The sequence below is a fragment of the Manis javanica genome, chromosome 14, assembly GCF_040802235.1.
Source record: "Manis javanica isolate MJ-LG chromosome 14, MJ_LKY, whole genome shotgun sequence".
Lineage (NCBI taxonomy): Eukaryota > Metazoa > Chordata > Mammalia > Pholidota > Manidae > Manis > Manis javanica.
The window spans coordinates 2,458,392-2,481,586 of NC_133169.1; the positions used below are offsets into that span (position 1 = coordinate 2,458,392).

At 40.6% G+C, this 23,195-nt stretch overlaps 1 protein-coding gene across 9 annotated transcripts in view; it reads right to left on the reverse strand.

The window, feature by feature from the left end:
• Positions 1-23,195, reverse strand: part of POU2F1 (POU class 2 homeobox 1) — a 177,108-nt gene that overhangs the window by 22,277 nt on the left and 131,636 nt on the right. For all 9 annotated transcript variants that reach the window (XM_073221616.1, XM_037023721.2, XM_073221617.1 and 6 more), the window contains 9 exons: positions 21,964-22,083; positions 19,949-20,137; positions 18,714-18,840; positions 17,635-17,729; positions 14,795-14,968; positions 10,502-10,643; positions 9,095-9,240; positions 7,960-8,139; positions 6,444-6,549 (listed from right to left, as the gene is read on the reverse strand). In XM_073221616.1, the coding sequence (XP_073077717.1) occupies positions 6,444-6,549; positions 7,960-8,139; positions 9,095-9,240; positions 10,502-10,643; positions 14,795-14,968; positions 17,635-17,729; positions 18,714-18,840; positions 19,949-20,137; positions 21,964-22,083 (1,279 nt within the window). The remainder of the gene's footprint in view (positions 1-6,443; positions 6,550-7,959; positions 8,140-9,094; positions 9,241-10,501; positions 10,644-14,794; positions 14,969-17,634; positions 17,730-18,713; positions 18,841-19,948; positions 20,138-21,963; positions 22,084-23,195) is intronic.

The following is a 23,195-nucleotide window of genomic DNA, read 5'->3' on the forward strand; positions in this document are numbered from 1 at the left end:
CATTCTCCTGTCTATTTCAGAAAAGTCTACCAAGGACCTGTCTGTGCTGGGCACCACGCTAGGTACTGGGGATAAAAATGACCATGGCACCCAGATAAGATTTCTCTCGGAAGAGGGCAGACTGAAGATATGGGTCTTTTCCCTTCATTTCTAAGATCCTATTCCAAATGATTGTAAAGAAATAAAAAAGGGAGTAAGAGCTCTGACGACAGGTATCAGCAGACCTGAGATTTTGATATACTTGTAGAAATGAGAAAGAGGTTGAAATTGGGTGGTAGAGAAACCAATCAGAGACCAGAAGGGCACAGCGGAGAACATGACAGAGGTGGGGATTATTCACCCCAGGGGATCTCCAAGGGGACCCCAAGTTGTCAGACACTGAGGTAGAAGTAGGAACTGAAGGCAGAGAACAGGGTGATTAAAAGACTGGTCACACACTAGGTCTGCGGGCGGGTCGCGCCCTCCCTCTACCAGACTTCTCCTCTGAGTATGAGTAATGTCATCTACTACTCTTCAAAGAAAACAAAGTTTTAGTTTGGAAGCCTAAGGATTCTAGGGTAGACACTAGTATTCATGAGTAAAAACCCCTCTCATTTTAGCAAGGTGTGAGGGCAAAGCCTACTCTGCCTGCCTGCTTCCACCCATATGCTGAGATGAAATTTGGCACTTCTCCACCCACATTTATAGCTCACAGTCAGTCTTCCAATCAGGGGAGGATTGTGGGATCATAATAATTTCATGATGGCAGAAAAAGTCCTTAAAAGCTGCTGATAGTCATAATATGGTTTTGCATTCATCAATATGACTAAAAAACCAAAAGTCACCATATAATGAAAAAAGTCAATAGCACAAGAGAAATGGAACACAGTGAATAAGTAGAACTAATACTGGAAGAAACAACTTAAGTACAATCCTAATTTGTGCTGCATGTACAAAATTGATGGCTATAAAAAGTAGGAATAGAACAAAGAAAATGCTTAGAAATTAAAAATATGATTTGAAATAACATGCAAATGACAATAATAAAATAGAGAAAATAGGAAGAGTTAGATAAAAAATTCAGGGTATATTTCCAAGAAGTAGTATAAAATGGAAAACATAGGAGAAAAGTTAAAAAATATAAAGGATCAATTTAGAAAATTTAATCTGTTTAAAATATATTCCAGATATAAAGAACAAAGATAAACTACTAGAGTTGAAGAAAGACATTAATTCAAGTTGAAAATGCCCACGAAAGGCCTGGGATGTCCAACTTGACTTACAGTTAGAAAATTGGAAACAAAACTACGCTGAGAAACAATTCTCACATATATGACTGGCAAAAACTAAAAAGTGTGACACCACATTCTGTGGGGAGGCTGTGGGGATCTGGCCCTCTCCTGTTGTTCCTGGGAATGAGTAAGGGAGGCCTTTTGGGGACAGTTTGGTAACATCCAACATGGCTATACACAGGTGTGCACCGTTGGCCCAACAATTCTACTTCGAGAAATTCACCCTGAAGACACACTTCCAACAGTACAAAAATACATGGCACAAGGCTACTTCTGTGGAGTTTGCGATTACAAGTGACTGGAAAGCAAACTCGAACGCCCACACAACAGGAATGGTGTTCGATGACCTGCAGTGCATCCACACAATGGAGTTCTCAATAAAACAGAATAAGGAAGATTTCTATGAACCAATGGGGTGTGATTTCCAGGATATTTTGTTAAGTGAAAAAAATGAAGTACAGAGGAGTACCTCTAGTATGATAGCTTTGAAGTAACAAACAAGGGTAATAAAAAATATACATTTGTTTGTTCATTTGTTCAAAGAAACAGAGAGGGCACAAGTGGGAATGGGATGGAGAGAATTATGAGAGAAGGGAATGACATTTTTGTGAAGAGAGTTCTTTGTATAATCCTGACTTTTGTAACCATGTTAGTATCTCATATACTTAAGAAAAAAAACCCCACAAGAATGGGAGGAAAAGCCCAATACTGAATACAAGCACAACAAAATAACTGAATTCCAAATGAATAATGTAACTACACTAAAGAGGGTATAAAAAGAGCCCAGAGTGTGCCTGCCTGGTTTGCTAGCTACCGACTCTCCCCAGGAAGAGCCTTTGGTTCACTTCGCAGTGACGACACCACGTTGCCTTCTGCTACTGCCCTGGCTTTGCTTCGAGAGGGAGAGGACGTGCTGACCAGTTCAATCTCCTGACAGTTTCAGTTCTCAAATTAACAGTCTGGCATATGTGTGTGTGTGTGTGTGTGTGAGAGAGAGAGAGAGAGAGAGAGAGAGAGAGAGACACTTGAGAATTTGGACAATAGGAGTCTAACTCCAAAGGCTTTACCACCTCTGAACGGAGATAACTATACTGCCTGCTGGTGGAAGGATTAAAGAAGACAGTGTTTGCAAAGTGTCCATTATATCTAAAGTAACCTCAGAGCGTGGGATGTGGAACAATCGAACCCCACTACCCCCACTCTATGCTTCTCTCCTTTGGGGGAGAGATGGGGTGGGGGAGAACAGGACTGCATTTGTACCACTGTGCTATATAAATTTTAAGTCACCTCTCATGCATTCTTAAAGCACTAATTTAATAAAACGTATGCTTGAAAAAAAAAAAAGAACCCAGATAACTTCTGGACACGGTGCATGGACTTTATGCCAGCCTTCAGGTTAAAGACGAGAACTCTAAACATACACTGTGCTCAAATTTGTAGGACTTTTCTTTTCAAAGACAATGAGTTAGCAATTTTGAAACCACTTTCTTTTCACTATAGGATTTAACAATTAAGTAACTATATTGATATGGAAGCCAGGTTTCTCATTGTCACTGAGAAGGGAGTTAGAATATGCAGAGGTAAGGGTGGAGAAGAATGAACTACAGGGTGCTGGGCTGGAGTGCGAGGTAATGGGAAGAACTTGTGTATTTTAATGTAAGTAGGTAGCTAGATAAAGAAAAATACATATTGATGTGCGTGGATGTGTACATGCAAGGACATAAACGTGTGTGGTGCATGTGTATGTAGAGGTACACCTGTTTCTGTTGAGATGTCCTAGAAGCAGAGACAACGGAGTATCAATGAGTGCGTCTAGTTCCTGGATCCTGGCTTCTAAGTACCTTTCTTCACCAAAAGAAAATAGAGATCTTTGGAGAAATGGCTGATTCCAGACCTTAAGATGAGGCTGAACATCTTGTGCCACCAAAATAAGGAAACACAGAGAATGCTAGAGACAAAAGGACACAAGGGCCACCCTGCAGGGGCTCCCACTGGACAGATCTGGGACAATTTGAACATTAAAATCAAAAGAGAAGGATTCTAACCTATGGAATACAGAATTTTTGCACCCATACTGATACAGATGGATAAATAGGGTAAAAGGAAAAGTTCATCCTTACAGCCAAAAGCCAAAAAGAAGAAATGATGGAATTATTTCAGAATCACAATCAATCCTGGCAAAAATCACCAATGGACCTAGTGGGTGAAACTGGAGAAACAAGATATTTGTGCAGTTTCAAACTCCCCACAACATACTCACTAATTTAATATTCAGGTTAAAGACGAGAACTCTATTAAACATACACTGTATAATAGTAACTACACATTGAGAAAACCCAGGAGACATCACCGAATGAGATTATCAAAGTCAGTATCACCAGCAGCGGGACTCGTCACCAGCACGGTTCTCTCATCCACAAAGGGGGACGCAACATCACTTCTGTGGTATTCTTACCCAAAGTGTGTGGTCTGAACATAGTCATGAGGAAACATCAGACAAACACAAATTAACGGGTGGTCCACAAAATAACCGCTGTACTCTTCAAAAACACCAATGTCATAAACTACAAAGACAGACTCAAATTGCCCCAAATTAAATGTGACTAAAGGGACACAGCACCTGAACGCAATGCATGATCTTAGATTTTCTTTTGCTCTAAGGGACGTTACTGGTATAGCAGGCAAAAATCTAAATGGGAACTGTTTACTAGGCATTACTATTGATTCGATGTTAATTTCCTGATTTTTGATAAAATATACTCTGGCTATATATGGTAATTTGTTGGTATTTTTCCTTAGAAAATATACAGTGGAGTATTAAGGGTAAAGAGCCATGTCTGCAACTTTCTTTTTAAACAGTTCAGGAAAAATCACACATACATCACAGAAAGGGAAACAGAAAACGGAGAGAGAAAGCGAGTGAAGAGGGCTTTTAAGGATTTAAAGGATCCGAGTCGGCTTTCCGCTACTCTGGCAACTTTCCCAGAAATCTGAAATGATGTCAAAATCAAAAAATTTTTTTAAAGCTATATATACTAAGGAGCTGCTTACAGCATTATCTATAATAGTGAAAATATCATTCATTAAACAATCAGTTACTGGCTCTCTTACATCCCAGATGGTACGCTAGACACAAGACACACAACAGCAAACAAGCAAGCCGATCACGCGGCTTAGGGGCCGAGGGCTCCCCTGGGGGCAACACGTGCAGGGCTCAAGCTGGGAAAGGTGGTCGCCGCAGCGGGAACTTAACCATGGTGGGGCCACATGGAAATGTTAAAAAAATCAGAGCACAATCATCCAATAATGGCTATTCAAAAGTAGAAAAGTAAAAACTATCATTAACAGGAGAGGATACTTCTTTGTAAGACGTTAAAGAAAGCAGGATGGACATACAGAAAAAATTTAAAGGCAAAATAAAAGTAGTCCTCATAGTGATAGTGTTTTCCTAACAGTTTCCTCTGTTAGATTTTTCAATAATTGAAGAAAAAAAGTCATTCCCCCAAAAAAGTTACCAACATTTCAGAAAATAGTCATAGTTACATCCACATAAATGGGCTTAAGAAAATGTGACTGGTCAATAAGGATCATCAAAAATTGGTAAAATATTTTTAGCTAGTTTTGGTATGTTTACCCTCCTTAAAATTACCTTGTTTCAAATTTTTTTCCGTATTATTAGGAAATCCACAAAGCTACTAGTTCTTAGTGTCTGAACTATTTGGAATTTTTCCTCAAAAAATAGGCACCTTTAGACTTAATGTAATATGACCTCCAGTCTGGGGGAGGTAAAGCCCAGTTCTGATTCACCGCACGATGTCGGTCAAGGCAGACGGTAAGCTCCTCGCAGGGGCAGGTGACCTTTTCGGTGCCCCACACCATGGCCACCCATCACCAGCGGTTTGCTTATTAAGCTTAAGTGCTGCAGAGCTATGGTCTCAGATGCTGGTTCTTAACTTGGAATCTGTGGGTTCCTGTGCAATCCACGAATGGCCTTGGTGAGACAGAGATTGGTGGGGGTTGTCGTTTATGAACCTTCTTATATTTCACTAAAAATTTTAGGCATGTCCATTTTGTGAGAAGAAAAGTTTAGAGCTTTCATCAAATTTTCAGACGTCCAAGACCCAAAAGATGCCAAGAAGTAACTGTTCTAAGTGAACAACCAAACTTGTGAGATTTTTCTAGTAACTCAGAAATTTCAGAATTATATAAAGCCATTTATTTGATTTTTATATCATGGTTAGGTCACAGAGCCAAGTTCAAGTGCTATGAATATAAAATATGAGTGAATTAAATCAAATTCCCCAACTCTAAGTTAAATTCAAGCTTCCCTGTGAAACACCACACATGCATCCAAATGATTTACTAGCTCATAATAACCCTGGTGAATAATCACAGAACGCCTTATGCCTTACGTAGCGTTAAAAAATTTCTGATGACAATGCTGAGTTATTTTAAGCTAGGCCAAAAGAAAAAAAATTTCATTTTATAGTGACTGTGTCAAGCACTAAGCTAGGCACTGAGATTCCAAAAAGAATATGCAGATCTTTTGAGAAGCACACTATTGGGAAAGACAGGAGTGTAAAAAATAACACTCACAATATAGGCAGGTGGTCTCCTGGAATGGTAAAGGTGATTTCTACGAAGAATTGATATGTAAGCTGGCGGAGCTGCACTGTCATAAAGAAGCGTAGCTTGGGACGGGCAACACGAAGGGCTGCGGGGATGCTTACGAAGGCATGGAGGGCGCCCTCCTGTGTGAGGAGGGGACGGAGGGGAGACCAGCGAAGGGAAGGTCCGGACTGGAAGTAACCTATGAACTGATGGATGAATCTGGGGTACGTTCCCGAACACAAAAAGCTGCAGCTATTGAAGACTTATAAGGAGAGGAGTGACTTGAAAAAAAGGTGTCATCTCGGGGAACGACGTGGAAAATAAGACTAATGTGGAAAAGATCAAAAGAAGTAAGAAAATCCTTATGTGAAAATATTCTTTTTGACAAAATCAATTATGCCTGTTTTTGTTTGGAGTACAGGTCTCCACAAAAAACTTCTTTAAAAAGCAATACATATCTTTAGTTAGAGCCTCAATTTGCAATTTAGTGGCAGATTCTCATAGAAACCTGTCCTGAGCCCACCGTTTTGCCCGAGCCGCACGGCGGGGGGTGCCGCTTACCTGGAACCGAGAGGTTAGTGGCCGCGGCGCTGCTCAGCGGGAGGACCGGGTTGACCGTCAGGGTGGGCGCGGCACTGCTCGCCACAAGGCTCGGCGTGGTTGCCACCTAGAGGTCAAAAAGGAAAATATGCAAAAGTATTTAAAAATCAAAACTTAAAAAAATCTAAGTGTATTGTAGACTTACTTTGCCTATAATAAATTTTAAATTCCATATACAGAATTAAACTAAAATAAAATTAATTAAAATTAGGATTAAAATAAATTCTCTTACTTTCTCATAAGAGAAATGACTTTATAATAATCACTCTTTGATGCGGGAACTGAGAAGACTGGCCTATATCTAAAGTTTGCTATTGGAAGATGGTTTTTCACTGGTAAGACAAATGGCTGTGCCCAGGTTTTAGAAAAAAAAAATAATAAAAAACACCCCTACATTGTAATAATATTTAGTCAGATATAGTCGAAGGAAAAAACAACATGCGAATCACCAACTTACTCTATTCAAGAAAACTATTCAACAGGATCAGGAAATCTGGGGTCACTGCATTGGTTTTATTTTTTTGACTTTGTGGGGGCAAGACTGTCTTGTTTTTATTTTTAACAATGAGATAACGGAAAGAATATGAAGCAATGTTTAAAAACTGACAGTTTCTTTTTAAATAATATAACATACTTCTATAGTTTTGTAAGATATACTGTTTTCCTTCTAGTATAAATACAAAACAAAAACACCTACATAAAACAAAACTATCTTTTTGATAATTACTACCATGTGCTTTATGGTTAAAGCCCTACCACTTAACAATCATATAGTCTTCACTTAACAAACTAGTATGTGCTCTTAATGATGACTTTAGTTTGAAAAGCTTCTCAGTATAGAATGACATAAAAAATAAATAAAAACAAATTAACAAGAAAGGATTCATCCAAAATGCAAACTCAACAATCTTTCCATCTTTGGAATCCTGCTTGGAAATGTGGTGTCACATTTATAATTACCCTTCAGATCAAGGGAGTCCATGACCACTCTATGCCCCTTCTTTCCAGGAATCCTACTCTAATGTAAACAGCAAGTCACTCAATGACGTCATCCGTGAAAAGCCTACATGTTTGAGAGTGAAGATCTGAGATGATCCTTTTAATACAAGTTCAGAGCTAAATAAAGGTTACCTGGATATTTACTGTCGATTACTCATGTATGTTCAATAATTTGGGCTTTAGGTCCCAACATGAATAAAAAGTAGCTAAATATTTTTCTAGAGAACTGGAAGCAGCAGCAAATTTAGAGTAACCTAATGAACTACACTAGAGCAGAGAAAAATAAAACTGCAGTGAAACACAAAAGAAAATTGCTCACTTCAAAAAAAGAAAGACAAAAGTTCTTAGGTCAACATGAGAACATGAGATCTGATTACTTTGGTAACACTTATTCAACAAGAATATATATACAATACATTCCTGACCATGATGATAAACTGGTTTCACAGCGCTCGTGTGCCCCTCTCCTTACCCTTACCAGTGAGGCTGGGCTGGGGAAAATTGCTTTGATAGGCGAGCTGCTGGTCCCACCACTGCTTGGCGGGTTGATTCTCTTTTCTTTCTGGCGGCGGTTACAAAACCAAACACGAATCACCTCCTTTTCCATGCTGAGCTGATCAGCAATCATGGTGATCTCTTCCGAGGTAGGCTTTTGATTCTGAAGGAGGAAAAAACACCTTTGGGAATAACTTTTTGAACTAGTGACATAACCATGTCATTATAGGAATAAACAGGGAGGACAAGCCAGGAAATGAAGTTGGATAAAACCATATTAGTCCACTTTTAACAAAGAACTTATGTAGATAGATATTCTACTGAACATATTTAACTCATTCTTGAATTTTTTTCATCTTAAGGGCTATTAATCTTGAATAGAATTAATGATCAATACAACTTTACATATTAGTAGGAATTAAAGCATCTTCTCAGTGCTTCATGCGCATTTCACTTGGACCAAGTGAGGCAGGTGGTAAACCTGGGGGGCGGGAAAGGCAGGTATTTTATAGATAAAGGGCTTCAGTTTAAGTAATTCGACCAGTGACATACAGTTAATAAAAGTGGTAGATCTGAGAAAGGCTCCTGATTCAGTGCCCCTGCCATGGGGCTCAAGCCTCTTCTGAATTACAGAAGTCAGAGTTCTGCCGAAGCTTTGACTGTGATATTCTCTGGTACGGAAACATTACCCCGGAGAGCCAAATACCTGTGAGGATGAACTTGCACTCCATAGCCCGGTACTCAAGGCCTTTAGTGTTCCAGCCCCAGACCATTATTCCAGGCCCACCCACACTAGAATCGAGCCAAGTCACACCTCAGCGTTTCCCGAGACGCCTCACAGTTTTCTCTGGGGCCTCTGCTCACGCATTTCCATCCCTCCCTGTCGGTGGGACTCCTGCGTGTCCTGTGTCGGCTGCTGCCTGTCACGCTGAGGGCCCACATGGATGCGAGCCTGTCTCCTGAACCCCGAAGCACCCTGGCTGTTTCCCACGTTTTCTCCAATACGATACAAGCATCCATAAGGGCTGAGGCTGATGGGTCCACCTTTACCTTCTACAGCAGCTAGCACTGGTCCTACCCAGACAACCCACGTGCCTGAGAAACAAAACCCCACTAACCTCCAAGAAACTCTTCTCTAAGGCCACACGGATGTTGGTCTCTATGCTGGTGCGCTTCTTCCTCCTGCGGTTCAAGCCCTCCATTACCATCCCTGAAGAATTCAGGGCACTGGGGCTGGAGATGGCCGAATCAGACGAGAGGTTCTCTGGGAGAAAGATGGCGACACAGGAATCAGCTGAGCGCGATGCATGCACATGATGACGTGTATTAATGACAACAAAACTGACCCAAATAACTTAAGCTACAAGTGAGCACGGAATGAAAGCGTTTTCATAACCTAGGTTAAAAGAGTGTTCGCCGCCACCGATCTTCCCGCTGCTCTTGCTGGCATTCTTTGTCTCAGGCCGGCTGCCTATACTGTCGCCGCTCCACCACTTTTTGATTTGTTTCTGAGAAAGCAGATGTCCACTCCCAGCCTCAGACTCGGCTCTGCTGCTTCTGGTTCTGCCCTTATGTTGTGGCTTTGTCTGTTTGTCTGTCTATTCATTCACTGACTTTGGGGATCTCACGGGGAAAGTTTGGAAATTACTGAATATATCTGTCTTGCAAATGATCTCTCATGTTTTGGTATAATTCAGGGCACCGGCCCTCCCCCAACAAAACAACAGTGAAGCACTTCCAAATGCTTTTAAATTTAAACAAGGTTTTGTCATTTGATAGTTTAACAGCCCTGAGCACACCAGGCATCACTGAGTTTCTTTCCTCTCTACGTAAAATGACGCAGAGGAAGCCGACCAGCGGTTCTCACCTGTGGACTCAGTGAGATCACAGGTGCTGAGGTCTCACCCAGAACTTTGGAATCAGTTTCCCAAGATGGGCGTTACAGATTTACGTCTCCCCAAGGCCTGAGCTTTGTTCCCGGCTACAGTGAGAACCGGTCTAGGGGATATCTCTATGGTTCCTTGGAGCGCGCAGTCTGAGGTTCTGTGATTCAAAATCCACATTTTCCAAAAGGAAACCTCAGCACAAAACATGTAAATGAAAACTAGCAGCTTTACCTCTTATGTCTGAAATATGTGGTCATTTTAATAACAAAAGCAGAAATATTATCCATAATGAGTTTATGGTAATTTGCCAAGGAAGAACCAATGAACTTGCTTTTCGAGTTTATCTAAATACACACAGGCCTTCTCACCCTGTCCCTTCGGCGTCCCTAGCCCTGGCTCAATACAGTCTTCCCGGGCCGAACGTCACCGCTGACTATGGGCGCTGTCGTTACCTGACCACTTAAGCGAATCGGCTTTCTTCCCTATGCAGCTGTAACTACAGCCATCTTTCCAAGACTGGTGAGCCCCGAGGTCTGTAGTACCAAAAATACAGTAAGAAACACAAACCTGAAGTCAGACAACAGTGCCCCCTGTAAAATTCCAATGGGCCACGAGAAAATTGCATATAAATTCACCCACCTGCATCATTTAGCCACTTCTCCAAAAGTGGCTTTAATTTGCACATGTTCTTAAAGCTGAGGTTCAAGGCTTCAAAGCGAGAGATGGTCGTTTGGCTGAAGTCATTTCCGTACAGTTTACCCATAGCGAGCCCAACATCGCCCTGCAGTCATACAGAGCAGGGAGGGAGGGGGGGGAGAGGGGAGACTGACCTCAGTAACGCCCACGGTCCTCACCCTGGGGGGCTGCTCCAGCAGCGCTCCAGACAAGGACTCAACAACCACTCCACTCACTCGGTGCCGCACCGCCAACCGTCCTCAAGCTGGGCACAGTACTCCAGTGTGGACTCTGCTAGTGAGGCCTTGACTGTGACAACACTTGGGGCTGTCCCATACTCCCATACTCTCCCTGTTTGAATCTCTCCTTGTCACCTTATGTAATAATCAGTATATCAGATATTTCCACTAAGTCTCTAGAAAGCATCTCAAAAACAAGCCCCTTAAATGATGTAACCCAAGTGACTTACATAATCTTTACAAATCAGTTTACCTGTATCACCCAGTGTTAATAGGTGTAACTGTACAGATAGACTCATGCATTTCTGATTTAACCACACTTCCAATAAAGCACTTTAAAATCTAAAATTCATGCCTTTTTTTTTTTTTTTACCCCTATACAGTATTCCTAGAAGCAGTGAAAAAATCCATTTCCCCCCTTAGTTTGGATTTCAAAGTTGGTTACAAAAAACAGGTGTCCTAAAAGACTACTTTTGTAACCACTAGAGATAGAAGGTCACAGTAGAGAGGTTTGACCCACTTAGTGAAGCCTTCATGCGCATCAGCAACTTGGTAACCTTACCTCAGTAGAACAATGATTCCCTGAATATATTACAGAAGATGTCTTTCTCCAGAAACCTACAACCTTTGAAATGTATCCCTGCTTCTCTTCCAGCTGAATCTCTCTTGTTAAAGCTGGAAAAAGCCGTATCTTAATAGTTACTCTATATACAGGTAACAGAAGCTTATGGAGTTTAAATGATTCAACCCTCATTTCAATTAGTTTAGTGTCAGAGCAGAAAGCACCATTTCTAGTTCAAAGGACTACACAGCTCATTCTACTATTCGCCAACTCTGAACCGTCCTGGCAGCACTTATTTTGAATGGGGATTATCCCAGGTTTCGTGATGTCTGCCCTACAGCTCCTCTTTCAGATGTAGCACCGTTTATTAGCACCAGCATTAGGCAGTATTCAGGGAAGGGAGATTTTTTTTTTAACTTCATTTTCTTACTGGGAGTAACTTTTAATAAAAGTCTAGCAAGGAGAAATGTTGGCACTCTAAAATAAAAGGAGGGACAGAGAGTACCTGAACTTCAACTCATCTGTATCCTGTGTCTTTACATGGGCCAGCTGCCAGACTCATGTGGCTATTTAAGTTAAAATTGATTCAGATCATGGAAATTAAAAACTCAATTCTTCAGCCCCACCAGTCACCTTTTAAATGTTCAACAGCCACGTGCGAGTAGTGACTATCGTATGAACAGCACAAACTTAGAACACTGCCATCATCACAGGACGTCTGTGGACAGCCCTGAGTACACTACCTCTAAGCGGAACAGAAACGGACTGCTTATTGATTTCCTTCTAGTTACAGTAAAACTGAAAGAACCAACTGAAAGAAGAGCAGGGCACAAATGCTATCCATAGATCTATATGCAAGTATATAGATACAGGTTTATCTTTATTGATATCTCTATACATTCAGTATATCTTACTTCAACAGACAAATATTCACTCAGTGCCTACTATGTGTCAGGCTCTAAACATGCTTTGTCTGTTACATATGCTCAGGTCTTGGTCACTTTGTTAAGATTATAGCTTTCTAGAAAACTGGGGCCAACTACAGTTTGCAATTCTTGGAGTATAAGACCTGCTGTACCAGTTAGCTGGCAAATGTTTACTGACCATACCTACATAATTTGCTGCATAATTTTTTACAAACTTCTGCAATACCTTCCTATGAAAAGTAACAACATTGACAAATAAAAAATAAAACAGCTACTCAAAAATCACATCATAGTAAGAATAAGAAACCATGCCTTAGGGTTGGCAGGCTGGAAACAGAGCTATGCCATCAACTAACAGGAACCACGGCAATGAAGGGCAAATCCACTTGACGCTTATAATGAAATTTCACTTCATATTTATTTAGTGAATAAAAAGCAACATGTCCCTCAGTTAACATGCTAATTTTCATTAATTTTTATATGTGCTTGGTTTAGAGGTCTTATAACTACAAATGGATTCTCCTTCACAAAAGCAAATGTTTTAAGCAATTGACTCATATATAATCTGAACTATTTTAAATCCCTTTGAGGTTTTTTAAAAGAATGAAGGGTAAAAAGGAAGAAAGACTGCAGTTGGGATATAACAAATGTCCCACAGGTGATAAAGGTGTTACACTTTCTGATCATGTGATTAAATCTATCATACAATGATACGACATCATTTCATATCACTGGTTAATAACCAATTATGTAATTGGAAAATTATTGTTTCAAATATCTACTGACATATATATTTACCTACAGAATTGGGATTTTTTGCTAGTTTTAATGATAACTTGAATGTCTAACCTCCCCTGTGTGTGTGAATAAACCGAATACTTTGAATATTCACAACTGAGGTGTATGATTTAAAAATAAAGGTTGATTTTCCGATCCTGCACCGTAATACGTGCTTTAATCCACACAGGTTAATTTGTGAAATGTTGCCACTGCTATGTTGAAGGCATTTTGAAAAATAAGGAAGAGTCATGCCAAACAATAGGACAAAACCATAAAGCAGACATCAGGTCACAGGGGGACTCCTTTATATATACAGAAAAAGACACACACAACACTGGCAATATGCTGGGTCAGATGCCAGACAGGCATTTTGGGTGAAAGGTAAAGATTTTATAAAAGCCTTAATATCCTGGGCATATTGCCAGGGCAACAATCTCCTAGGGAACTGAGGAGTATGCTGTGCTAATAGCCTAAAAGCTGAAGCACGGCTAAATAAGGCAACCGTATGCTTATTTAAGCTTATTAACTTACCCCAGCATTCCACCTGGGTCTTTAGCTCTCTTTTTTAAAAACAAGCCAGATCATTTAGCTGTTTCAAAAGTACTGAAGTTTTTCTGAATTATAATTTGTTTCTTCACAACTGAAATTCTTCACAAATACAACTGCTTTTTCTCTAAAACTGTATTTATTTTTAAAAATCATTTTGTATGTTCCTGATACATAATTCATTCCTTTGAGCAAAAAAAAAAAAAAAAAAAAAAAATTACCTAAGAAATAGAAGGAATAAAAGTCTGCTCTTAAAAACACAGAAAACATCAGGGATGTCATCTCTGGTTTTTGATCTACCAGAACAAGTGATTTATTACTACACTTTCAAAACAAAATAATTTGGAGAATATTTAAGTGGTGGCTACAATTTCAGACTGTATTATTCTCTGGAAAGAAATCATCAGGTTTCTGATTCCACAAAAGCACCCAATTCAATCTATACTTCAGTAATTCTTTTTATCTAATGATCTTGTATCTTTTACATAAATGTCATTCAGTTTAATTCTTTTCCTTCTTTAAAAGTATGTGTGACAGGTTAGTCGAAGAGTCCGTGGCAGTGTTTACAACAAAAATAACATACACCCAGGTGCCTGTTTAAACCATTAAACATATTCCACTTTATAAGCCCTCTGCTAGTTGACATTAAAAAAATTTTGGATTTTCATTAATTTGGATTTTTCACCTTTAGCAGATTCCTATTTAATTAGTTTCAGAGTCTGGGTTTATTTTGGGTGTGTCTCTCTCTGCCGCCCCCTTCTTTCTCCCAAAAGACAATTTTTAAGCAAGTCTTCCATATTTCCTCTTTCAGCTACTCTAAAGACCCTGTACTCTTTACTCTCCATCGTGCATATGCTGCACTAGGTCTAGAACCAGACGTTCTTCAAATAATGAACCTTCACTACAGTTATATTATCCCCAAACAACATCTCTTAAATTTTCGTTATTTATTGGTATAATTTCAGAGGCCTGTGTTCTAAAAGAAATAATAAAGGTTTTAACACTAATTATACATGGACAAATGAATATATATGATACTAGCCTAAACTTGTAAATGCAGGAAACTGTTAAGAAGTTACAGTTTGAAACTAAAAACCAACAAGACAGGAATCTACCACCCCTCAGAAGCCTCTTCAGACTTGCACAGCAAACACTTGGACCCAGCTGAGGAGGAAAATCTAACTTAAGGGTGGGTTCATCTTACCTGAGTGAATCCAAGTTTGATTCGTCTTTGTTTGAAGGTCTTGGCAAACTGCTCAAGCTCCTCAAGGTCACTGGGCTCCTCCAAGCTGGGAGTATCAATTCGCTTTGGTGCTGACTGGCTCTGTGGAAGTGTCTGAATTGGGGTTGCTGCTATCGTGCGTGTTGGGGTTGCTGGCTGTGGAAAGAACAGGAGAGCTGCACACACAAGACACCTCAGTGTGTAACAGCAACATGCCACAAGTCAACCTAAGGTGACGGCTATGTTCAAGGAGAGTCATGATGACCGTGTAATACTGTAGAAGGTGCAACGTACGCTCGGGGAGAAAAAGCAGAGTGTGAAATTATGAATGCTGTAACCATGGTTCGGGTCAGACATGTCAATCTGTGGAAAAACTTGCACACACAAAAATGAAACCCATTACATTTGGATTTTCCAATGTCCTGAATATATGTATTTACACCTTTTAATAATTATTTTAAAGTATCTATTTCCTAAATATGCTACTTAAGCTGTAAGTTTCAAGACTCCAGCGACCATATTTGTCTTACCACTATTGTATTTCCAAGTTGTCATAAGATTAAAACTACTTTAAAGCGGGAAATATAAATCACCTACAGTTTAAATAATCTATATAACAGCTTCACTTTTGTGTATTTTGAGTTTTCTTCCAGAGACTTTTTTTCCCCCTCTTTTCCTGTTTTTAGTTTGCTACAGTTTAATCTGTGAATGTTTCCCTTAAATTATAAGTAATTTTTAGATTTTCAATAACAATGTATGTATCCCAGATCACTTTTTATGATGTGATTAAGATGCTGGAAGGGACCCACCCTTGTGCACAAAATCAAAGCAGTAAACTTTTTAATTGAAGTGACTGACATACAAAAGAGCTGTACAGTTTAATGTATACATCTTGATGAGTCTGAAGGTATCCACTCACATATACTTTGTCACCATATATAATGCCCTAAATGTATCTATTAACCTGCAGAAATTTCCTCCCTCTCCTCAGATCTACATTTTTAACCTTGACTGCAATTACGGTGTGTGTAATTTTATACTCTGCTTTTCTCAACACTAAGGTTCAACTTTTTTTCTATGATGTTTTAGTCTGTATAATTATGATTTTCAAAGCCTGAGTGAGACAATATAATTTATTTAACAATTTCTGCATTGCTAGACTAATACAGGCAACACCACAATGAAAAGCTTTGTGCATACAGTTCTTTGAGATAAATTCACAAGTGCTTTTCTGTACGTGGATAAAGAGAAAGCCATAAACAATTATGGCTTCGCATCCACATCTAGCACTGGCTCTCAGTGTCCAGTGCTAGTTTCTGCCACATGATTGGTGTTAGCAGTTCTTAAAAATGTTTTGCTAATTCAAGGAGTACAATGGTACTTCACTGTTGCCTTAATTTATATTGCTCTTATTACTCAAAGTAAACATTTTCCTGTGTCAATTTTTATCTGTACTTCCTTTTATGTAAATTGGATTTACTTCCATGACCCATTTGTATATTCATGATATCCTTATTCTCATCTTTATCCTTAAAGAGCTCATCAGATGTTATAGATTAAGCCTTTCTGTTGTATTAATGCAAATTTCCCAGTCTGCTTTATTTCCTTTTATTTTTCAATATACATAAGTTTTAAATTGCCAAAAATTTGGGTGAACTTTTCTTTTTCCTTTCTAATATCATTTGTTGCTTCAAATATGAGAAAGCTTCTACTTATTTCTAACTCAGAATTCCCTTTAGGATTGGGAGTTAGAAAGGGAGCAGAATAGAAGGTCCAGTAGACCCGCATATACGTGGCCAACTGATCTGCCCACATATTTCGGTGGGAAAAAGAGTCTTTTCAACAAATGATGCTGAAATAATTCACCATCCATAGACAAAAAAATGAACTGTGATCCTTATTTCACATGATGTACAAAGGTTAATTTGAAATGGGTTGTAGACCTAAATTTCTAGAAGAATACTTAGGGAAATGTCTTTGTGTCCTTGGATAAGGTAGTGACTTAACTAGGACACAAAAAGCACTAACCATAAAAGAAAAAATTGATTAATGGCATACGAATTAAAACCTTCTGTTGAAAGAATCCTTTAAGAGTTACAGACCAGAAGAAAATATTCTTAAAACTTTTATCTGACATATTGAATTTTCTCAAATATGGTAATGTGCTAATATTAAGTGATAACTTCCATGGTAAGAGATAAAGAGAATCAGAGCTGGAAGAGGGATTCAGGATCAGTCGGTTCAACCGCCCAATTTATAGATGAGGAAATGGAGGTTCAGAGAGGTTAGATAACCTGTTCAAAGACACAGGTAGGAAAGAGACAGAACTCAGAGCTTAAACTTCTGGGTGTCTAGACCTGTGCTTTTCATACAGTTGAACTCTGACAGAAATGAGCTAAAGCAACATCTGAAAGTTGAGAGGAAAAAAACAGAGATCAGAGCTTCTTTGCAGTTTCTGAAAAAGAGCAAAGGGCAATATGGGTTCTAACTGAGGTGGTAGGCGTTTTAGTTCAACTGATCTCTACTGTCAACTGCAGGGGAGGGTGGCCCAACACAGAGCTTATCACTGACCTGCTCTAGCACAGTTCTTTACAGACGTTTAACAGGGTCTCCTTTAAGGTTTGCAAAGACGACCTCATTTTGGCATTGTTTTATCAAGCTGATTAGCCTAGTTTTGAATTTTGGCCAGTTTTTTTTAACTACTTGGATCATTTTTATTTGGGTGTTGTGGGTATTTTTTGTTTTTGTGTAATTAAACAAAGCTTGAAAGTCCCACAAATCAGCAGGATAAGAGAAAGTGACCCTCATGGAAGAAAAATGACCTGGGAGGTGAGGGTGATGCTTGGCTGCGGCTGGAGGAGGTTGGCTTGGCTTTGCTGAGGTAGTTGCGTTAAAAGATTTTGCGCTTGCAGGAGACCTGTAAAATACAAACAGTGATGTCAGAAACATGAAAGATTACTTTGAACATATGGCAAAAGAAAGAAGGTGAAGTGAAAATTTCCAACTGATACCCTGATAGTCTTATTGGTCTTAAAACTCTTGATGTCTTATTGGCCTGAAATCCAATCTTGTTAAATACAACTTGGGCAAGGAGAGTTGGGACACTACACTAAAACTGATACATGTCTTCAGTGTAACCTGAATGATAATAACCTTTCTGACTAGCCAATTCTTTTTAAGGAATGGGCACAAATGAAGAAGTATTCTAAGTGGAAGCAGCCTGCAACTCCAAAAAGAGCTCAACTTCTTAACCCAGAATACATGAGAAACTGTATGCTGGGCGAGAGGGCTGTCTTGGTCGTAAAAGGAGCTGTCTGCTGTTAAGTGGAATAGGCATTCATACGACAAAAGATTTTGGAACAAATGATCAAGAAGAAAAAGAAATAGTGAGCAACGGGTACTGCTGCACTGACATCCCTCCTGCTGAAGCCTGGACACCCTGACACACGCAAGGCCTCCATGAAGCAACCTTACCAACATGCCTGAGCTTCATCATTCAATACAGAAATTAAAAGGCTGCAAAGATGTCTTTGTAACTCACAAAGTTTGTACAATTTCTAATACAACATTCTCTTCTCAAACTTTAAAATAAAACAAATGACTGATGGAAGCATACACTTTCAATGCTCCACCCATATTCTCTGAATATGTTCTCATGAAAAACTATCAAAATACTAGAAGCAGCTTATCCAGTTTATGTTCAGCATGTTGAAGGATGTCATTCAGACTTCCAGCCAAACTCTTGGGTTCTCCCTAGCGATGAAACACGTGGAAGGAGAAAATGTGGTATGAATGACAAATATTTTTCTCTGACAAGAACACTGAGCCTGCATTGCCTGCAGGTTTAGCCGAGGCTCGTTCTGACAGCGCCCCAGGGGCGGCCGTGCCCGCCTGGGCTCACCCTGCTGGCCCTGCGGCGGCTGTGAGATGATGAACTGCGCCGGCTGCAGGCTGGCGGTCGGGTGCACCAGCACGAACTGCTGCAGGTTCAGGTTCTGCTGCTGAAGATGCTGCAGCTGCTGTAGATCCTGGAAGAAAAGACCAAAGGACGGGTTGGGGATTCTGATTAAAAGCTTGCCTAGGCCTAAGGCTCCCGGCCAAGCAGTGGCCTGTGACATTGCAGCGCGGGCACAATCGTCTTTCCGTGGGCACGTGTCACCACTGAGCCAAGCCCCATTTTTTGTAGGTCTGTAAATTTCCCTCAGGACAAATGGTTACTGTTGTGCTTTTTAACATGTGGAGACCGATGTGGGTTTTAAAAATCAAGTGAGAACACTTGACTGATTTCTCTTGTAAAGTAGAACTTGAGGGTGCTATATCTGAATTTGCATCAAAAAATTAAAATATTTATAACAATCATGAAATGTGGCACCAGCCTATAACTCAACTGAGAAATCAGTGTAAAAATTTGATTTTTTAGTAGCCAACCCTATAAAAGTCTGATCCATAACCTCTGAAACATATTGGTCCAGTAGTTTATAATTTTCAATGTGCATTGTCTTATTAGAATAATGCTAACATAGGGTCTCACTAAAAACATTCGTTTAGGGATGAAGAAAAGTGGCCAAAATGGAAACATCTTGATGAAAATTGCACTTACTAGTCATAAAGATCAGTCTGACATCTATTCTTTCCTCGTGTAGTTAAGTTAATCGCTTCTTTTATGTCTTGTCAAACTCAAGCTACAATTTAAGTCCCTTTCTGAGTCTTCCCTGGGGGCATACAGATGACTGTCCAGCACTGGACTCATGGTGACTCTTGACGATTTACTGACATGACCCTTACCTTCCTCCCCTCCCCTTTTAGATAAAGGACCTCCCTTGCCTTTCCTCCTCGCCAGAGGTCTGTGCCTTTCAGTACGCCTGCCCCGTCTGCGGGCACTCTCCCGCACAACATTCCCGTGCAGCTCTGCCCAGAGCGGACCCCTCTGCGGAGGAGGCGACCGGCTCTCCCAGAGCACGAGGGGCACCCCATGCCTGGCGCAGACGGCTAGTTCAACAGTCATCCCCTGCCTCGGAAATATTCAGCTGATCACTCACGAATCGTCACTTGCATGACAGTTATTCAAATCATCAACCGTGCGCCTGGCGCCAACTCCAGCGGGCAGGCTGACGCGCCCCCGCGCCGCTCACTCACCTGCGCGATCTGAATGGGCTGCGACAGCGGGATCTGCGTCATGGGCGTGGCGGCGGAGGCGGAGATGGCGGCCCCGGCGGCGCCGTGCTGCTGGCCGGCCGAGTGCTGCTGCACGGCGGCCGCCAGCAGCTGCGCCTGCGCCTGCGCCTGCTGGAGCAGGAGCTGCTGCTGGGCGGGCGTGAGCGCGAGCTGCGGGGGAAGCACGCACGTCGGCAAGCGCGGTCCGGGACCCGGGCTCGGGCCGCTCCCTCTCCCACCGCGGGCGGGACGCGTACACCGGCGGGGTGGTCCTCCCTCTGCCCCCAAACCGCCGCTCGGGCTCGTCCAGGGCCCTCGGGCCCGAGCAAAAAGTACTTAACTAGTCCGCGGAAAAAAAAAGAACTGTTGCTGACAGGATGGGAAAGGAAATTTACACCCAACAGAACAGCAAGTGATTAAGTCAGATGAATGAGCACCAAGGATGCCGGATCTGACCATGGAAGGAGCTGATAAGGCCCAGCTGCTTCCCATTAGCATGACTCCTGCCATATTCCATCATTTCCATTATGCCCTAAGATAGCACTAAAGAATATGAGCTCCGTTTGTTTCTTCTCCAAGGCTCCCTACAGCCCCTCCCTGGCACCGTCTTTTCTGGTGGTGAAAACACTGGGTCTCTGCAACTTTACATCCTCTTTACAACACATTATCTCTGTGAAACAGGTGGTGACAGCCGCCTCTCTTTACATGCAAATGAATTCTAATACCGAGATTTAACAGACCTCCAGCCACGTGAACCTGGAATCACAAGTGTCTCTTACTATTAGCAGACACTAGTCACCCAAAACAAAAAAACAGGAAACTATTTACAGCAGATTTAAACTTGCTTTCAAATGCAACTTATTTCAAGCACTTAAATAAACGTGTTCTACCTTCCTTTTGGTGATATGTTCTGATCAAACAATAATCATGAAATAATTCTTAAGTACAGAGTCACTTAATGGCACAACCCTCCTTCTAAAAGGGTTCAATACAATTTGTGCATTAGAGGTGTAAGAATCTACCCTTCAGGAGATTCATGTTTATAAATATTTTATACAATATGTAAACAGATATTAATTTCTACCAATGGGATTTTGTAAACCATTTTGTAACAATTCTTAAAACAGCCTTCCAATGCCAAAACATATGTTAAGTGAAATAAAGTAAATAAAATAATTTGTGGGTTGATATGATGTGAATTGATTAACAAATAATAACTCTTCCTTACCACTCCCCAACCGCCCCTCCATCCCCCTGCGCCAAGATAATTTAATAGACAAACTTCAACATTGGAAGAACATTTGAATGGGTGTTTTAGAGCAAAGACAGATTTAAAGTTAAAAGCTTACTATATTCACATAGGCCAACTTCCTACCAATACAAATAAATGACATTTATTGACTGCTAGGTGCCAAGTACTGTTCTAGGAGTTTTACATACACTATTAATCTTCAAAACATACTGAGACAGGTATTGGTAGCATTTCCATTTAGCTGAAGGAAAACCTAGGCACACAGAGATGAAGTAATTCGCCCATATAGTAAATTGCAGAGCCAGGATATGAGACCAGAGGTTTCACTTTAGAACACTGAACAGGAACCTACAGAAAATGTTTTTCTTCTGTGGGTACTAATCCATTCTACTACTACCTGAAGTGATGTCATCACTGCCACACTGACAACTACACTTTTGTTAATGTAATGGCTTCAACCATAGGGTAATAAACCTATGAGATGAATCAATAGCTGAAACGTACATTTTAAGGGTCCTTGGTTTATCTGAAGCATCTGCAATACTAAGAAAAGATACCCTGAAACTTACGACCAAGATAATTCCTCTTTCAGACCTGCCTACACTGTAGAAGGTTCTTAAAGACCTAATAGCGCCAAGCCCAGCCATGTTACCTGTCTGCTACAGTAAACAGTCTAATCAGGTAATAGCCAATGGCAGTTCTGACACAGAGAAAGTTTATTACGATTCTCTCAGGGAAAACTTACCCCAGTTATCTGTCCTCCAGCCAGCATAAGCTGGGTCTGGGGGATGGCCGCCTGCACTGAAGGCTGCTGGGTAGGCTGGCTGGGCTGCTGTGAATCCCCCGATTCTTCATTAGACTTCGACTGACGTGGAGAGCAGGGTGGGGAATAAGAAATTTCATAGTTCTTTAAAGAAATGTATTTATAACTCCGAATTTTAAGAACTATTTACACCAAGGCCTTATCCAATCATGAGTTTTTTGCTTTCACTCCTCTTCTGTCTTATAAATCTTTGTACTTTCCTAATTTTACATATTAAGTTTCTAGACTTTTTGTTCCAATGCCAGCAGAGCTGCAATTACAAATTTTAAGAAGAAAAAACAGTTCGGTCTTCCACAAGAAAATCGGAATTTCTCAGAAACCCAAATCCTCAATTCTGGAAATGGGGAGGAAGGGAAGAGCACATTTTTAATCTATTCTCCATTCCAACGTTGTGACACATACTTAGCGGTGGTCTGACTGAACCTTCCTTACATATCCTCTCAAAGACTGATTACTTGACCCAGGAACTTTTCATCTAATACTACGAAGAACTGTAAACTTAGCATCTGCCATCATAGGTCAGAAGGAAAACGCGGCAGTCAAGAGGGAAAGAGAACACACTCTTGAAAGGGGCACCAAGCAAAGATTTTATGGTAATTAAAACTGGTTATGCAGACCATTAAAATTCTGCATAGATTTGCATATTTCCCACCACCTGTTTTGGGGACTGCAGCAAGGCTAATTAACATAAAGGCTCTGATTAATTCTGCCAGTCATTGCGAGATAATTACAGTGCAGGACTGTAAACATTCTGCACTGGAGATCCAGCCTGTTTGCCAACATCTCTCTAAGGGATGAAAGTTTGCCATGGCAACCAAGGCAATTTGCCACCTCCTCTCCCTCAGAAAGGAAGGTCACAGTATCTCCTTTTCTCTTCTCTTGTTTCCATGTGTTACTAGGTCCATATTCCACTGGGTTTCATAGCATGTTCAACCCAAGGTCTTTAGTCATTAGCAACAGTGAAATCAATCTTCAAGAATACTGCTTTTCCCTCTTGACTGTTAGTTTACCTGAACACTACAATGAAAGATGCAGCAGGTCGACTGAAATTTTAAGGAGTAATGCATAATACTTGAACTTTGCATGTTTTGCCATATGGTTTGTAGAAGCAAAGTAGCCAGATTTGTTTGGTTTTTAAAATTTTGATGTATGAA